Here is a 17,088-nt window from a genome sequence, read left to right as displayed (position 1 = left end):
GGTTAGGTCCTGGAACAGCATGGTGAGGATCTGGGGAGGGGGGTTGTATTGTTATGTGGAAAACTAGGAGATGCTATGTATGTACAAACTAGTGTATTTGCTGTCAACTGTAAACCATTAGTCCCCCATAAAGAAGTAAAAATAAAGACAAGCTGCGTGCTGCCAGCTGAGTTCCCTTGTGACATGTACTATCCTCTTATCTTAGAACGGAACCTCTGCGCTCCATGTGGCAGTGCTCAGTGGGAACATTAGGACAGTCGCTCTGCTCCTGGAAGCAGGCGCGGACCCAGCCCTGAGAAACAAGGTAGGAGCCTGGCCTATTTTTAACTTTCCTGGGCAAACAGATAAGGCAGAGTCTATTGGCACTGATAAGGCACAAAGCCTTATCGATAACAGATAAGGCACAGTCTATATATACCTCTGTGGCTCCAGTCATTGTCATCACAGTTCTGCACCATGAGGGGTACAAGACCATGTTTAGGCAACGAGCTAACAATGCAGTCAGCCAGGAAGTTACAAATAATTTCTGTATCATCGTTATTTTTTCAGCTCATAGTGGTGCGGCTTTCAGGGGTAGGCCATATAGTCGGGATAGGAGGGAGGGCTGAAACTTGTGGGGAATAGAGCTATTCTATTCTATTCAGAGCCTGTTCTGTCAGCAAGTCTCGTAGAAATGTCAGACATGCTGGCAGGATAGTTCATCTGTTAGGACACTGCTTTGCAATGTATGTGACCCAGGTTCAAGTCCTGGCACTTCACAAAGGAGTACTACACTCTGGGGGGGAGGAGCTTTACTACTTAGTCTCTCCCACCCTCTGCCTCTGTCTCTATCTCTCCGATAATAAACTAGTACCAGAGGGGTAAAATCACACATGAGGGAAGAAACAAAAATGAGCGTCAAAGTCCCTGTAGTTCATGACCTCCCTTCCGTAATTCAATATTCTTTTTTTATTATTTATTTAATTATAAAAAGGAAACACTGGCAAAACCATAGGATAAGAGGTTTACAACTCCACACAACTCCCACCACCAGAACTCCATATCCCATCCCATCCCCTGATAGCTTTCCTATTCTTTATCCTTCTGGGAGTATGGAACCAGGGTCATTATGGGGTGCAGAAGGTGGAAGGCCTGGCTTCTGTAATTGCTTCCCCACTGAACATGGGTATTGACAGGTCAATCCATACTCCCAGCCTGCCTCTCTCTTTCCCTAGTGGGGTGGGGTTCTGGGGAATCGGAGCTCCAGGACACATTGGTGGGGTTGTCTGTACAGGGAAGTCTGTTTGGCATCATGGTAGCATCTGGAACCTGGTGGCTGAAAAGAGAGTTAGCAGTCTGAAGAGAAGCATACTGAGGTGGTATTCATTGCATTGATTAGGTTGGGATCAGCAGATGCAATATCATTTGGTATGAATTGAGAGAAACATGCAGGAAAGTGAGCTCCACTTTAGAGGTTCCAGGACTGGGAAAATATAGGCTTTACAGAGGAAGTGGGAGGTTCCTGCTGTCTTAGGGTTTAAGAAGGCAATAGATAGTTATTGCTATAATCATATTTGGCAATTGGATTAACTTTGAAAAATCTCTTTGTTAGGATTTGCTGCATCATACACAACATCACCATAATTTATGTCCTTTGACATTATTTGTATATAGCTGTGCCACCACTTGCTTCTGTTCTCCCTGGTCTAAGCTTTTAAGAGTGTCAACATATCAAAGACTCAGCCTATGGTCTGTGCATTAAAAATTTTGATGCATTCAATCAATTTTCCCCTCTCATATTAATTAAATAGTGATTTATATGACTACAAATTAATAGGGGTGTACATAAACACCATTCCCACCACCAGAAGACTGTGTCCCATCCCACTCCATCCAACCCCCACCTCATGAAGCCAAACATCCACCCTCATCCTCAACCAGGATTTTTACTTTGGTGCCCTACTCCAAACTCAGTCAAATCCTGCTTTGAGTTTCCCTCTCTGTTCTTCTTTCTCAACTTTTGTTGATGAGTGGGATCATCTCATACTCGTCTTTATCTTCCTTTATCGTCTTTATCTTTCTTTATCGTCTTTAGCTCACTTAACATAATTTCTTCTAGCTCCATCCAAGATGGGTTGGAGAAAGTGGGTTCATTGTTCTTCGTAGCTGCATAGTATTCCATTGTGTATATATACCACAGCTTTCTCAGCCACTCATCTGTTGTTGGGCACCTGGTTTGCTTCCAGGTTTTAGCTATTATGAATTGTGCTGCTATGAACATAGGTGTACACATATCTTTTTAGTTGGGTGTTATGGAGTCCTTAGGGTATATCCCCAGGAGAGGAATTACTGGGTCATATGGAAGGTCCATGTCTAGCCTTGTGAGCGTTCTCCAGATTACTCTCCACAGAGGTTGGACCAATTTACATTCCCACCAGCAGTGCAGAAGGGTTCCTCTGTCCCCACAGCCTCTCCAACATTTGTTGCTGCAGTCTTTTTTGATGTATGCCATTCTCACAGGAGTGAGGTGGTATGTCAGTGTTGTCTTTATTTGAACTTCTCTGACAATTAGTGACCTGGAGCAATTTTTCGTGTGTTGGTTAGCCTTTTGGATCTCTTCTGTAGTGACATTCAATATTCTTTTATATTTATTTTATTTATTCCCTTTTGTTGCTCTTGTTGTTTTACTGTTGTAGTTATTGTTGTTCTTGATGTCATCATTGTTGGATAGGACAGAGAGAAATGGAGAGAGGAGGGGAAGACAGAGAGGGGGAGAGAAAGTTAGACACCTGCAGACCTGCTTCACCACCTGTGAAGTGACTCTACTGCAGGTGGGAAGCCGGGGACTTTGCAGTTCATGGTGGTGGGTCTATAAAAAGATCTGCTCCTATAGGACCTAATAACAGAATTTGACCCTTGATCTATTGTGGCACAGTGTAGTCACTTCCTGTCTAATTCAGCCCAGCATCAGCCCCCAAGGTGATGAGCTTTGTGTGAACTGGAGTGCAGCTAAGGGACCGCGTGCAGCAAATATGATTCTCAACAAGCCCCCTGCATGAATGCCAGTTTGTAGATGGGGGTCAGAGAATAGGACCCAGCCTAGAAGATGGATTCTACAGAAGTTTCACTTGGGATCAGTATAAAGCAACTGGGGTTGGGGCCAGGTGGTGGCACACCTGGTTGAGTGCACATGTTACAGTGCACAAGGACCTGGTCTCAAGCCCCTACTTCCCACCTGCAGGGGAAAGTTTTGTGAGTGTTGAAAGAAGTGTTGCAGGTGTCTCTCTTCCTTCCTATCACCCCTCCCCTCTCAATTTCTGACTGTCTCTATCTAATAATTTAATAAATATAATAAAAATAAATTAAGCAACTGGGGGTCCATGATTGGAGAAGTAAAAGATAAGTGAGGCAGGTAACATATACATCCAAACCTCCTCCCCCCATTCTGGTGTCTTTCTACCTTCTAATTGATGCACCCCCTTTTTATAGAATCTTTTTAAAATATTATTTAGAATCTTATTGAAATTATTTATTTAATTAGTTTTTTTTTCTTCAGAAAAGAGAGAGAGAAGGAAAAACATCACTGCTTCATTGCTTGGGAAGCAAGTGTAAAATTAACAGTAGCTATTGAGTGCATCCTAGATATATCCTAGATAAGCATTATGCTGGATAGGAAGAGACAAGGATTAATAACATATGGACTCCAGCTTCTAGGAAAGTGCATCTAGCAAGGGGTATGGCTAATAGAAAAATAAGTAGTGAGGGCCAGGCAGTGGCACCTGGCTGAGAGCACATATTATTAACATGAGCAGGTAGCTGGGTCCAAACTGCTGCTCTCCACCTGCAGGGGGCTCTTTCACAAGCAAGCAGTGGATCAAGTCTGCAGGTGCCTCTGTTTCTCTCCCCCTCTATCTCCCCCTGCCCTCCTCAATTTGTCTGTCCTATAAGAAAGAAGAAAGAAAGAAAGAGAGAGAGAGAGAGAGAGGGGGAAGGAAGGAAGGAGGAAGGAAGGAAAGAAAAAGAAAGAAAGAAAGAAAGAAAGAAAGAAAGAAAGAAAGAAAGAAAGAAAGAAAGAAAGAAAAGGGGAGTCGGGCTGTAGCACAGCGGGTTAAGCGCAGGTGGCGCAAAGCACAAGGACCGGCATAAGGATCCCGGTTCGAACCCCGGCTCCCCACATGCAGGGGAGTTGCTTCACAGGCGGTGAAGCAGGTCTGCAGGTGTCTGTCTTTCTCTCCTCCTGTCTTCCCCTCCTCTCTCCATTTCTCTCTGTCCTATCCAACAACGACAACAACAATAATAACTACAACAATAAAACAACAAGGGCAACAAAAGGGAATAAATAAATAAAATAAATATTAAAAAAAAAAGAAAGGAAGGAAGAAAGGAAGAAAGAAAGAAAGAAAGAAAGAAAGAAAGAAAGAAAGAAAGAAAGAAAGAAAGAAAGAAAAAAGGGAAAATGGTGTGCAGGAGTAACCCAGTATTAACCCTGACGGGGAAAAAAAAATTAGTGACAATGAAATGGGAAAATGGCAGGTAACATTTAAGGAAGCCTTAAGGTTTAATATAAAGGACATTCCCCTGGACTTTTTCAGCAGAAGGAAGCAAGTTGGGAGTCTCTAGAACCACACCAACTGTATAAATTCACTAATGCCTACCTTATCTTCTTTCAGGCCAATGAACTCCCAGCTGAATTAACCAAAAATGAACGTATATTACATCTCCTCCAAAATAAAGGTCAGAGGAAGAGTTAATTTAGTTCCATAGTCATCTGAAAGGTTGAAACCTTAATTACATTGTCCTAAAAACAAATTGTTTTTCAAGTAGTATTGGAAATTCTTTTCAGAAAGAAAATTCCCAAAATGCCCATCCTGGGTTCCTGACCCACAAAGAGCTGTGCTTTGTGCACTGAGTCAAGAGCATAATCACTCAGGGGCAATTTCCCCTACACGGGCATTGCACACTGCTTATAACCCAAGCCAGCGGGGCCCAGAACCTGTGTGGAGTCCGTAGAAATACGTCCTAAATTACACTAATGTGGGTCTTTCAGCTAACCTCCAAGACAGAGTTAGCCCCTCTACAAGGGCAGATTATTTCCTTAAAAAGAAATTTTGAAGTCTGACCTTCAGTGAACTGATATACTCCTGCTTTTGTGCTGTATGTATTAACTCCACCATATTTTCCAGATGTATGTATGCCATTCCAGTGTAAGATGTTTTCTTCTACCCAGGGATCACAGCCATCCATGATTATTATGAAGCAATGGTGTGTGAACTTACTGTGCCACTACTGACATGCCAACATGTGCTTTTCAAAGACAGACTATTAAAGTATGTTTGAAAGTGTTCTTTTTTTTTTGTTAGTTGATCTTCCTGTCGTTCCTAATATGTCCAAATCATATTTACCTACAGTCAGCATTGTTGATAGGAGAAAAGTACATGGAAATGCAAAAAATTGCAAACTATAAGACATTTAGGTTTGTCTCTGAATTTTGTTGTTGTTGTTCTGTTACTGGATACCTATTTCCCTTGCCATAAGTAAGTAGTTCAAATGCTGTGAAACCTTGAGCTTCCAATGGCACGTTTCTGCATACAATGACTCTGAGGCCTTGAGTGAAATGTGATGATATATGCAAGGGCAGTATGTTGCTGTTACTACTGCAGAAGTATCAGCAAGAAAAGATTGTTGCTACCATTTAGTAAATGTCCAACTATTCATGGTCTTGAACTGGTTAATACAGAGAAAAGAAGCCTAAATGTTATTGAACATGAAAGGTGTCAGACTTTATATTCAGTGCACTTTACAATCAATGGTGTCTAAATGCCTCCATCAGTGCCTAATTGCATAACAGAAAATAAGCCTTCTTTCTGTAATCTGCCATAATAAATATGAATAATACTTCTCTACTTAGATATATCTCTGATTTACTTGTTCACATTCTGCTCTGTTTCCAGTCAGTGTTTTATGTAAAGCCATGCTAAGGTGGAGGGAAAGGATGTACTTCCACAAGATTATTTTATTAACATGCAGTGGTACTAAAAGTATTATTATTATTATTAATTATTATTATTTGCCTCCAGGGTTATTGCGGAGGCTCAATGCCTGCACTATGAATCCACTGCTCCTGGAGGCCATTTTTTCCCTTTTGTTGCCCTTGTTTGTTGTTGAGCCAGATGTTGTTGAGCGCGGGCCACGGAGAAGAGAGAGGGGGTCCGGAGCGAAGAGGAAACACAAATCTTTATTTGCGCTGGCACCTCAGAGTTGGGTGCTAGAGAAGCAGGTTGGGCCACGTGGAGGTGGCGAAAATGGCTGTCTCACGCAGTAACCTTTCCTGCGTCTGAACACCTGAGTGAAGCGCTGGCAAGAGAGCGAGGTGCACGAAGGGTTTTTATAGGAGTAGCTTTCACGAGAATGGGAAGGGGGAGGAGTAACCATAGCACTCCAGGATAGGATGATAACTCTAGTGAGAATGGGAAGGGGGAGGAGTGACCAAAGCACTCCACATATCGTGGGGATATAGACAATGTCCTGAGGGCATAACATGGCGGAACAGGCACGCCGAGAATGTCCCAGCTCTTGTGGGAACTAGCAGTAGCCTGAGGGGACAACATGGCAGATGTGACTGCATCGGCATAATTTCCCAGCACTTGTTATCGTTGTTGTTGTTATTGTTGTTGTTATTGCTGTAGTTGTTGTTGAATAGGACAGAGAGAAATAGAGAGAGGAGGGGAGGATAGAGAGGAGGAGAGAAAGAAGCAGGCGGGGAGCCAGAGGCTCAAACCGGGATCCTTACTCTGGTCAATGCGCTTTGCACCACGTGCACTTAACCCGCTGCGCTACCGCCTGACTAAAAGTATTATTTTTAAGTTAGCTAACAATGGGATAAATTTTTGAAATTAGAAGATATTATTTTATTCAAACTAATTTTATTAAATATTTTCTTAATTTTATTAAATTTATTTATTTTATTAATTTATTAAACATTTTTCTTAATTTTGCCATTTATTGAGAGAAAGGCCAGAGAATCACTCTGTCATCTTATAATGTGCCAGAGGCCAAACCTAGGGTCTCACACATGTAATGTAATGTATGCACTCTAATACTTTCATTTCCTTGCCCCCTAGAAAAATATCCTTTTTAAGTTTGGTGCAACAGAAATCAACTTGTTTTGATCAATAGCATTAAGGAAAGCTAGTAATGTGTAATCAATATCTCCTGGCCAACTAGAGCAGAAATCCTGCAATCTAATTGCAGGATATAAAAAGTAGGGCACACTACTGCTAAAACACCTAGATAGAAACTTCTTAGTAATTAAAAAAGTAATGCCAATTTCCTTACAGACTCTTCTGCACAGCAAAATTGTACAAACACACATTTTTCCTCCATGAGAATTTCATATAGTTATATTCATTTTGAAACAGAAAAAAAGCCTTAAGTGTTTCATATTTTCCCACTAATCCTTTGACCAAAAATAATGATGTACATAAAATAATATTATGGGTACTGATAAAATTCCAAATTTGTGACATTACTACAAACTTAATGTTTTTTCACTAAAGCATGATTTTGGGGGTCCTAATCTTTGGATCATTTTAAGTGCATACTGTCTTTGATCAATATTAGGGGAATAAAAGTGAATCCAATAGCTAAGACAATATTTAATAGGTACTGACTTACTGTAGGTAAGATGTCTCTGGCTTAGAAGGATCACATGTGATCTTCATGAGATTACACTGTTATCCATAACAGAAAAGATGATTATATTAATCACTCACCAAAGACTGAAAATTCAGTTCTTTAAAGTGAAATGGAATTTTATTTGCTCTAATGATAATTATTTTGTGTTACTCTAATCCATAGTTCAGTGAGCTTTGCATTCTGATAATTAGAACTCATAGTCTAACTGCTAATTGCCTCTTCAAATGCAAAGGTTTTCAGAACATCATTTGATGACATAGTTCATGGTTAGAATTCAAATTAATGTCAATATTCTAGCCAATTTGCCTTTGTACTCCTATTTTTCCCCAATGTAGGAATTATTTATGTGTGATATCTAATTGAATGAAATTTTAGAGCAAATAATTTGGCACTACTGATAGATACATTGATTTGGAGATACTGTAAACCTAAGATTTCATTTTTTTGCTGTGGAGAACTTTTATAATGACCCCAACATTTTTCTGTCTGGTAAAAATTCCTGGAAGATGCTGAAAATAGAAACTATTATTTTTTTTGTTTTTTATTTTCTTTATACATAACTGGCAAAATTGTAAAAGATTCCTTCTGTCTAGTTGATTTATAGTTCGATTAGCTCACATATTTATTTTATTATCACATATTCCAATGGAATACCACACTTTAATTTTTGAAAAATGACATTGTATCGTCTGGGACAAAATGGATGGAACTGGAGTTAATTATGCTTAGTGATATGAGATTTAAAAATACAGCTACTGGATCGTTTCACTCATATATAGAATAAAGGGAATTGAAACAAATAAACTTGAAAAAAAAATACCAAATGTCCCTAAGACTTTGTGAGAACTATGGAAGTTATGATGGGGGGGGGTGAAACTATAAGTCTATAATCTTATAAGCTTGTAAACCATTATTAAGTCACTAATAAAAATAAGAGAATTTTGAAAATTATTCAAAGAAGTGTGAGAATCCACTTCTAGCACCTCTTGAGAACAGTTTGACAACTATCAGACTGCATTGCCTCTGCACTGTCACCAAAGAACTTTGTGTCACTTTATAGAGATGCAAAATGAGCCTGTGAGTATATTACCATTGTAATAAAATAAGAGAAAATGTGTTTGTAAGTAAGGCTCATATCAATAATCACCCTAAATGTGAATACCCAAATTCACAAGATGACTGGTTTAAAAAGTATGACCCAAGGGGCCAGGCGGTGGTGTACCTGCAGGGGAAAAGCTTCATAAATGATGAAGCAGTGCTTCAGGTGTCTCTCTCCCTCTGTCCCTCTCGGACACCCTTCCCTCTCAGTTCCACTCTATCCTATCAAATTAAAGAAATACAGTTTTAAAAAAATAAGAAAGAAAGAAAGAAAGAAAGAAAGAAAGAAAGAAAGAAAGAAAGAAAGAAGGAAAGAAAGAAGGAAAAGAAAACAGAAAGAAAGATCCATCTATGTCTCTAAAAAGCACACATCTGAAAGACAAATAGACTCAAAGTAACAGGATGTATTGCACCAAAGCAAAAAATTCTGGGGAGGATGGATAGTAAGAAAACTTTCAGAGCCTGGTATATAACGAAGTTATATGCATATATCAATGACTGCACTGTAAAGCATTAACCCACTCAATAAGATAAAGGGGGACCAGGCAGTGGCACACTGGGTTAAGCACATATAATACAAAGTGCAAGGAACCACACAAGGACCCTCGACCTCCCACCTGCCCAGGAGGAGGGGGAGTGAAGCAGGTCTGCAGGTGTCTTTCTCTCTCCCTCGTTGTCTTCCCCTCCTCTCTCCATTTCTGTCCTATCTAAAAAATCGGAAAAAATGGCCACAGGAGCAATTGATTTGTAGTGCAGGCACCAAGCCCTAACGATAATCCTGGAGGCAAAAATAAATAAATAAAATAAACAGGATGGAGCAAAGTGTCCAAACCAATAATGCAGAAGAAGGGGAAAAAAAAAAAAAAAAACAGGAAAAGCTCTTCTGCTGTCAGATGTCTCCCTTGAGGTAAATTAGTGCTTGTTCTTTACAGTTGGGTGTACCCCACACTGTTAGCATATACTGGGATGTCAGAAAAGTTATGACTCATTTTTGCACAGAAAAGCATAGAAAAGAAAGTAGGGCACCAAAGTAAAAACCCTGTGGTGAGGGGGAGGGTGGACATGCAGCTTCCTGGGCTGGCAGGGGGGGTGGGGGGGATGGGTCACAATCTTTTGGTGGTGGGAATGGTATTTATGTACACTTCTATTAAATTGTAGTCATGTAAATCACTAGTTACTTAATATGAGAGGGGGAAAATTGATTGTATGTCTAACAAAGGGACTTCTCAAAGTTAACCCAATTACCAAATAATGTAATGTTAACAATAACTATGCACTGTCTTCTTGAACAGCAGGAACCTCACATTTCCACTATAGAGCCTAAACATCCCCCGGTCCTGGGACCCTAGGGTAGGGCCTACTTTCCCGCATGCTTCTCCCAATTCTTATCAAATAATATTGCATCCGCCAATCACAACCTAATCATCACAATGAGTGCCACCTCAACATGCTTCAGCTCAGACTGCATCCAGAGACTTCAGGTGTGGAATGACAACCCTTCAGCTTCATTACATGGGTGAGACCTTTCCTGTCATAGTATTCTCTAATTCCGTCCCAGGTGGTTCACTTCCTAACAAAGTCCCAAAACCTAGATATACACCAGGTTCTATGAGATAGAGCATATGTTCACACGTTTCCATAAAATAGGGCAAAATATATACCTGAAAGCAGAAGTACACTAGAGTTTGCAGTGAGTACCCACCTCCAACACTTCCTCTCCACTATTCCAACCTTTGGGTCCATGACTGTTCAACAATTTGTTTGGCTTTGTATGTTAACTCTCTCTTCAGCCACCAGGTTCCAGATGCCATCAGGATGCTGGCCAGGCTTCCCTGGACTGAAGACCCCACCAATGTGTCCTGGAGCTCCGATTCCCCAGAGACCCACCCTACTAGGAAAAGAGAGAGGCAGACTGGGAGTATGGATCAACCAGTCAACGACCATGTTCAGCAGGGAAGCAATTACAGAAGCCAGACCTTCCACCTTCTGCGACCAACAACGACCCTGGGTCCATGCTCCCAGAGGGATAGAGAATGGGAAAGCTATTGGGAAGGGAATGGGATATGGAGATTGAGTGGCAGGAATTGTGTGGAATTGTACCCCTCCATCCTATGATTTTGTTAATGTCTCCTTTCTTAAATAAATAAAAAAAAAGAAAAGCATAGAAAAAATGTCATGACAACCCAATACATTGATAATGGCTACATCTTCTTATTTGATTGACCCATTAACCATTATGTAGTACCCATATCTGTCTATTACTTTCTTTTTTAAAAAACTTTTTTATTAATTTATTATTGGATAAAGACAGACAGAAATTGAGAGGGGAGGGGGAGATAGAGATGGAGAGAGAGAGAGAGAGAGGGACATCTGCAGCCCTGCTTCACCACTCATGAAGTTTTCTCCCTGCAGATGGGGACCAGGACCTTGAACCTGGGTCCTTGTGTACTGCAGTGTGTGCACTTAAGCAGGTCCGCCGATGCCTGGCCCCCTATTACTTTCTTAGCTTTACTTCAAAATATAGAGGCAGAGGGAGCAAGTTATATGCTTTCAGGGTAAAATTAGAAAAACGAATTCTATATTTCTCCATGTGAGGGGCCTGGCCTGTCTTGTCACTTTGCGTAATCTAAGGAACACAGTAAGATAAACCAGAATATAGAGGTATTTTCCCCAGTTCCTCTGACTATACTTAGTCCTTCTTTAAATAATTTTTGAATTAGTAGGTGTGGGAAGTCTTAGAATATTTTCCTGGTGCCCTTATTCTTACTTTTAGTAATACTTTAAGATAATTTTTAAATGAGTGAAGTATATTTTTAAATAAAATAAAGATCTTTGGTACCTTTTTTCCCTTGCTGGGGTTTTTGCATCTGCATGATCCCACCATTCTTTGTGGACTCATTTGTTTATTTGTTTTACTACAAATAGAGGAGAAGGGAGGGAAGGAGAGGACAGGAGAGGGAGGGATAGAGGAAGGGATTGAAGGGGGAGAGATGGGGGAGGAGAAAGAGAGGGAGAGGTGGATAGAGAGAGAGAGAGAGATGCCACAGTACTGCTCCACTGTTCATAAGTATTCTGCCTTGCAGGTGGGATCAGGGGATTATACCTGGGTCTTGAAGCTATCTCCCACCCCAAATATTACATTCCTGAAAACTAAAGTCTTTATTCTCTGATAACAGGAAGAGTTTTATCTTCATCTACGTCAACAAAAAGAATTACTTCTCCACAGCTGGGCAGTAGTGCAGCAGGTTAAACATACATGACATGAAATGAGAGGATCAGCAAGGATCCAGGTTTCAGCCCCCGGCTCCCCACCTACAAGGGGGTTGTTTTACAATTGGTAAAGCAGATCTGCAGGTGTCTATTTTTCTCTTCCCCTCTTGGTCTTCCCCTCCTCTCTCGATTTCTCTCTGTCCTATCAAACAACAACAGCAATACTAACAATAGCAATACAACAACAAGGGCAATAAAATGGGAAAAACTGCCTCCAAGAACAGTGGATTGGTAGTGCAGGCACTGAGCCTTGGTGATAACACTAGAGGCAAAAAAAAAAAATAATTACTTCTCCTATTTTTTTCTTTCCTCCCTCTTAAGAATTTTTCCCTCTCCCTAACTGTAAACAAGAAAAAAATAAAACCCACTCCCTACCAAGAATGACTTCAATTTATAGGAGTTAAATGTCCTATTTGGAGGGTGAGGGGCTGGGAGCTAGACCAAAAGCCATCCAGGGCAAAGGAAACTGTTATTGTGGCTGAATCCTCCAGAGAAGAGAACGTTAGTATGAAACACTGCTGAATTTCAAGCTATTCCCCATGGTGGCCATCTGTCTACATGGAGATTACACCACAACCCATGACTGATTAATCACCAAGTCAAATATCCTTACTACAGTGAATAGCATTTGACTGTAAGTCTAACCAACAATATTCCCATCTCTGAGTAAGTAATAACCACTGGCACTAAAATCATGAGCTATAGCTATAAACTATTTTCAGTGAAGGTGTCTGTATAATTTGGTTTGCTCAAACATGAAGCTTAAATTTTACAGACTCAAAATAATTGAGCACATATTCAAAACAAAAAAACATACTCCCATATAATTCTGTTTAAAATTGCCTGTCCTACAAACAACCCAAAGGTCCACTATAATAAATTTTTAAAATATTTTTATTGAGGTATTAATGGCTTACAGAAAATACACTTGTTGGGACATGTGTAAAACTCATCAGTTTTCTGCAAAACACTCTAAGTCCCAGCCTAGGTTCCCCTCCACCATCAGCACCAAGACCTGAAAGCCCCTCACCCTCAGAGTCCTTTATTTTGGTATAATACACCAAACCCAGTCCAAGTTCTACTTTGTTTCCCTTTGCTATTATTTTTTTTCTTTATTGGGATTGATGGTTTACAGTAAACAGTAAAGTACAGTAGCTTGCACATGTTACATTTCTCAGTTTTCCACATATTATTTCAACCCCCTCTAGGTCCTCTGCCATCATGTTCCAGGACCTGAACCCTCCCCCTAATCCCAGAATCTTTTGCTTTGGTGCAATACACCAACTCCAGTTCAACTTCTGCTTTGTGTTTTCCCTTTGGTTCTTATTTCTCAACTTCATGAGATCATCCCATAGTAATCCTCTTTTTGACTTACCTCACTTAGCATGATTCCTTCAAGATTCATCCAAGAAGAGGTGAAGAAGGTGAATTCGTCATTCTTAATAGCTGAGTGCTGGGCTAGCATGGAGATGTCTCTTCCAGGGAGTGTACTCTCTGAGTTGGAGAGAAATCAACCTGAGCCAGCCTGGGCTGCTACTCACTCAGCAATGTGAGGGAGATGACTCAGGAACCAAGCTCGTGGCGCCGAAGCAATGCAATTCTTTTTTGATCAGAGAGCCAAGGCTTTTAAAAGGCAGACCTGGAAGTGGCAAGTCGGAAATAGAAATAAATGGCTAGGAAAGGGGCGGAGAAAGGCAAAAGGGGGCTGGGAAGGTAGAAACTTCCTTAGCAACTGTTGAAAGGGTTTTAACTGGTAAGATTAATACTACCCTGCAGGCAGGGAGGGTCTTGAGGGTAGAAAGAAGATAGATAAAAGGAATGGAATGGGTGGGAATCTTTCAGGCAAAACAATGATTATGTAGATAGGCCATAGTATTGGGAATGCAGGGTGCTTTGTGAGGCTCCTCACAATTTCCCAACATCTCCCCCTTTCTTTTTATCTAATGGCCATAGTATCAGGAATACAAGGTGCTTTGTGAGGCTTTTGTGAGGGGAGTCTGATAGGGGAAAACCTTTGGGGTTACTCCTGTCCCTCCTTGCTCAACCTCTTGGTAGAGAGAGAGACTGACAGGATAGACACGCTCCTCTGGTCAAGCCCTGCCAAGCTCAACCACATCCTCACAATTTCCCGACATCTCCCCCTTTCTTTTTATCTAATAGCCATATTTAAATGGGTCAATGTCTGTAAAAGACTCCATTTCTGTCAGGGGAATAACAGTGTAGAGATGAACAGAAACCTTTTGGGCAGAAACCTGAAAGATATCATGCAGGCGTTTTTTAAAAGAACAAGAATAAGACAGGGAGCGATAAGTAACAGTAGCAAGGGCCAGTGTGAGGCTGAGGGGAGGCCTGGTAGGCAGAGGAGCAGGGGCCTGATAGGCCAGGTGATCTGGTGTTGCAGGGTCCCGAAACAGCTGGGTGCAAAGTCCATGGACTGCTACTGTCAGTCCTCGAGAAGACCAGCAGTGTAAAGGGAGTGTCCAAGAGCTCCACCAGAAAGTCCGATAGAAGTGTCAGTCCACTGGCACTAAAATCATGAGCAATAGCTATAAACTATTTTCAGTGAAGGTGTCTGTATAATTTGGTTTGCTCAAACATGAAGCTTAAATTTTACAGACTCAAAATAATTGAGCACATATTCAAAACAAAAAAACATACTCCCATAAAAATGGTTCAACTAAGACAGTACAGATCTAAATTTGTGTTTGACATGATATGTCTTTGTAACAAAAGTTTTTCTCCTCTTGTGTGTTACAGACTACATGTTTGTGTGTTTGAAATTTGGTAAACATTAACTTTAAGGTTAAAAGTGTAACTTTGAAGCTACATTCTTACCAGGCAAAGTTAAATGAAGGAGTTTTCAACACGATTCTTATAAAGGCAAAAATAATTTGCTAAAGTAACTGAGTATTTAAAGTGAAAGTCTAAATATTTAATATGACAATTCTTCATCTCCAAAATTAAAATACAAATTCTCTACACATTTAACTAAAAAGAGTTACAGGACATTTTGGAGGGCCCCCAAAATGCCTTGTGAACTGATCTTGTGGAAATTATCCACAACAAATCTGGCATTGTAAATGTTCTAAGAAATATTGTCATTAATGTGTGCTAATTCTCTAAGTAACCTGAGTTTGTTTAAATTTTAAAGTAAAAATTAGTTAAAAATCAATATATTTTAACAAATTTTGGTCATAAAGATATTTAAGCCAATTCTAATCATCCAGTTATCAATTGTAGTAAACTTCTAACTTGGTACAAGTTTTTTCTTCACAAGTAAATGACTATAGCTATGTCAAACCTTCCCATGAAGAACCAACTGCTCACATGGAATCCCTGAAACCATCTGGACCCCTGCCCTCTGACATCACCCAGAAGATGGCAGAATACAATGCCCCCTGAAACCCATGATATGACCTGGCACAATCTGAAGAACCTGATTCACAGAGTCCAAGGACAAAATTTTCCTACTACCCTTCTCTCACCCATCACTCTCTGCCCTTCCTGCTTCTGCTTCATCTTTTGGTGGTTTCAGCTCACTCTCTACATAAAAGCAAAATTCTGGTGGCTGTCTTCCCCCACCTTTCCTTTTTCAGAACTTCAGAATTAAAGTTAGAAACCAGGCAAGATTGCAGTGTGTAAGGTAATTATGTATTGCTTTTATCTTCATTTAAATGACTGACTGATGTCTGCAAGACAAAAGAAAAAATTTCTATATTAGAAGAAACCTGAGTTTTTTACTCACACAGTTTTCAAGACTAAACATTTCACATTTATACCAAGATTTAAAAAAAATCAAAAGAGGAAAAAAACAAATTTTTAGGACTGTTTCTGGATGTCTCCAGAAACCTCTGCCGTGTCCGGCGTTTCCATATAAGGTAAATTAAGTTTCAGAGTATTCTGAGCAAAATGGGTCATACGAAGATTTTCAATCATTCATAACACAATAACACAACTGGCCGATCATAGCATGGAGCAGGGGTTTACAGCTGTAGAATTTTTACTGGAATAGTGACAGCAGACTGTTTGCCTAACCTGATACTTTCCAAGGGTCATGGGTGAAGCAGAGGGGGTAGACAGCAGGTTTAAGATATTCAGAGAGAACAAGGGGGGAAAGAGAAAAGGTAGGGAGGTTTAGTTTTTGGCCTCTGTGAACCAGGTTTTTCAGGTCCCGCCATGTCGTATTATGGGCCCTGGAGGGCATCCTGCACTTAATCCTCTTGCAGTGTTTCTTATTCTTCAGGGATAGCAGCACCATCTTGTGGGCATTGCTGGACATGGCGGGCAGGAAGCCAGACAGGTTTTAACAAAACCTTAGGATAGGAGGGGTACAACTCCACACAATTCCTGTCACCCGATCTCCATATCCCATCCCCTCCCCAATAGCTTTCCCATTCTCTATCCCTCTGGGAGCATGGACCCAGGGTTGTTGTGGGTTGCAGAAGGTGGAAGGTCTGGCTTCTATAATTGCTTCCCTGCTGAACATGGTCGTTGACTGGTTGATCCATACTCCCAGTCTGCCTCTCTCTTTCCCTAGTAGGGTGAGTCTCTGGGGAAGCGGAGCTCCAGGACACATTGGTGGGGTCTTCAGTCCAGGGAAGCCTGGCCTGCATCCTGATAGCATCTGGAACCTGGTGGCTGAAGAGAGAGTTAACATACAAAGCCAAACAAATTGTTGAACAATCATGGACCCAAAGGTTGGAATAGTAGAGAGGAAGTGTTGGGGGTGGGTACTCACTGCAAACTCTAGTGTACTTCTGCTTTCAGGTATATATTTTGCCCTATTTTATGGAAACGTGTGAACATATGCTCTATCTCATGGAACCTGGTGTATATCTAGGTTTTGGGACTTTGTTAGGAAGTGAACCACCTGGGATGGAAACAAAACCCCTTTTTAAGTTAAACTACAACAAATGGCGCCCAACACCATGTGCATTTAACCTGGTGTGCCACTGCCTGGCTACCTCCCACCTTTCCTTTTCAGAACTTCAGAATTAAAGTTAGAAACCAGGCAAGATTGCAGTGTGTAAGGTAATTATGTATTGC

General features: G+C 40.8%; 1 protein-coding gene across 7 annotated transcripts in view; it reads left to right on the top strand.

Annotated features, from left to right (window-relative positions):
* ANKRD29 (ankyrin repeat domain 29) overlaps positions 1 to 5,886 on the top strand; it is a 53,838-nt gene extending 47,952 nt beyond the window's left edge. For all 7 annotated transcript variants that reach the window (XM_060173588.1, XM_060173590.1, XM_060173589.1 and 4 more), the window contains 2 exons: positions 206 to 304; positions 4,650 to 5,886. In XM_060173588.1, coding sequence (XP_060029571.1) covers positions 206 to 304; positions 4,650 to 4,730 — 180 coding nt within the window. In that variant the 3' untranslated portion in view covers positions 4,731 to 5,886. The remainder of the gene's footprint in view (positions 1 to 205; positions 305 to 4,649) is intronic.
* Positions 5,887 to 17,088: the final 11,202 nt, after the last annotated feature.

The sequence above is a fragment of the Erinaceus europaeus genome, chromosome 15 (genome assembly GCF_950295315.1).
Source record: "Erinaceus europaeus chromosome 15, mEriEur2.1, whole genome shotgun sequence".
In the NCBI taxonomy this organism is placed as follows: Eukaryota; Metazoa; Chordata; class Mammalia; order Eulipotyphla; family Erinaceidae; genus Erinaceus; species Erinaceus europaeus.
Note: the sequence above shows the minus strand (reverse complement) of the source record. Positions and strands in the feature narration are given on the sequence as shown.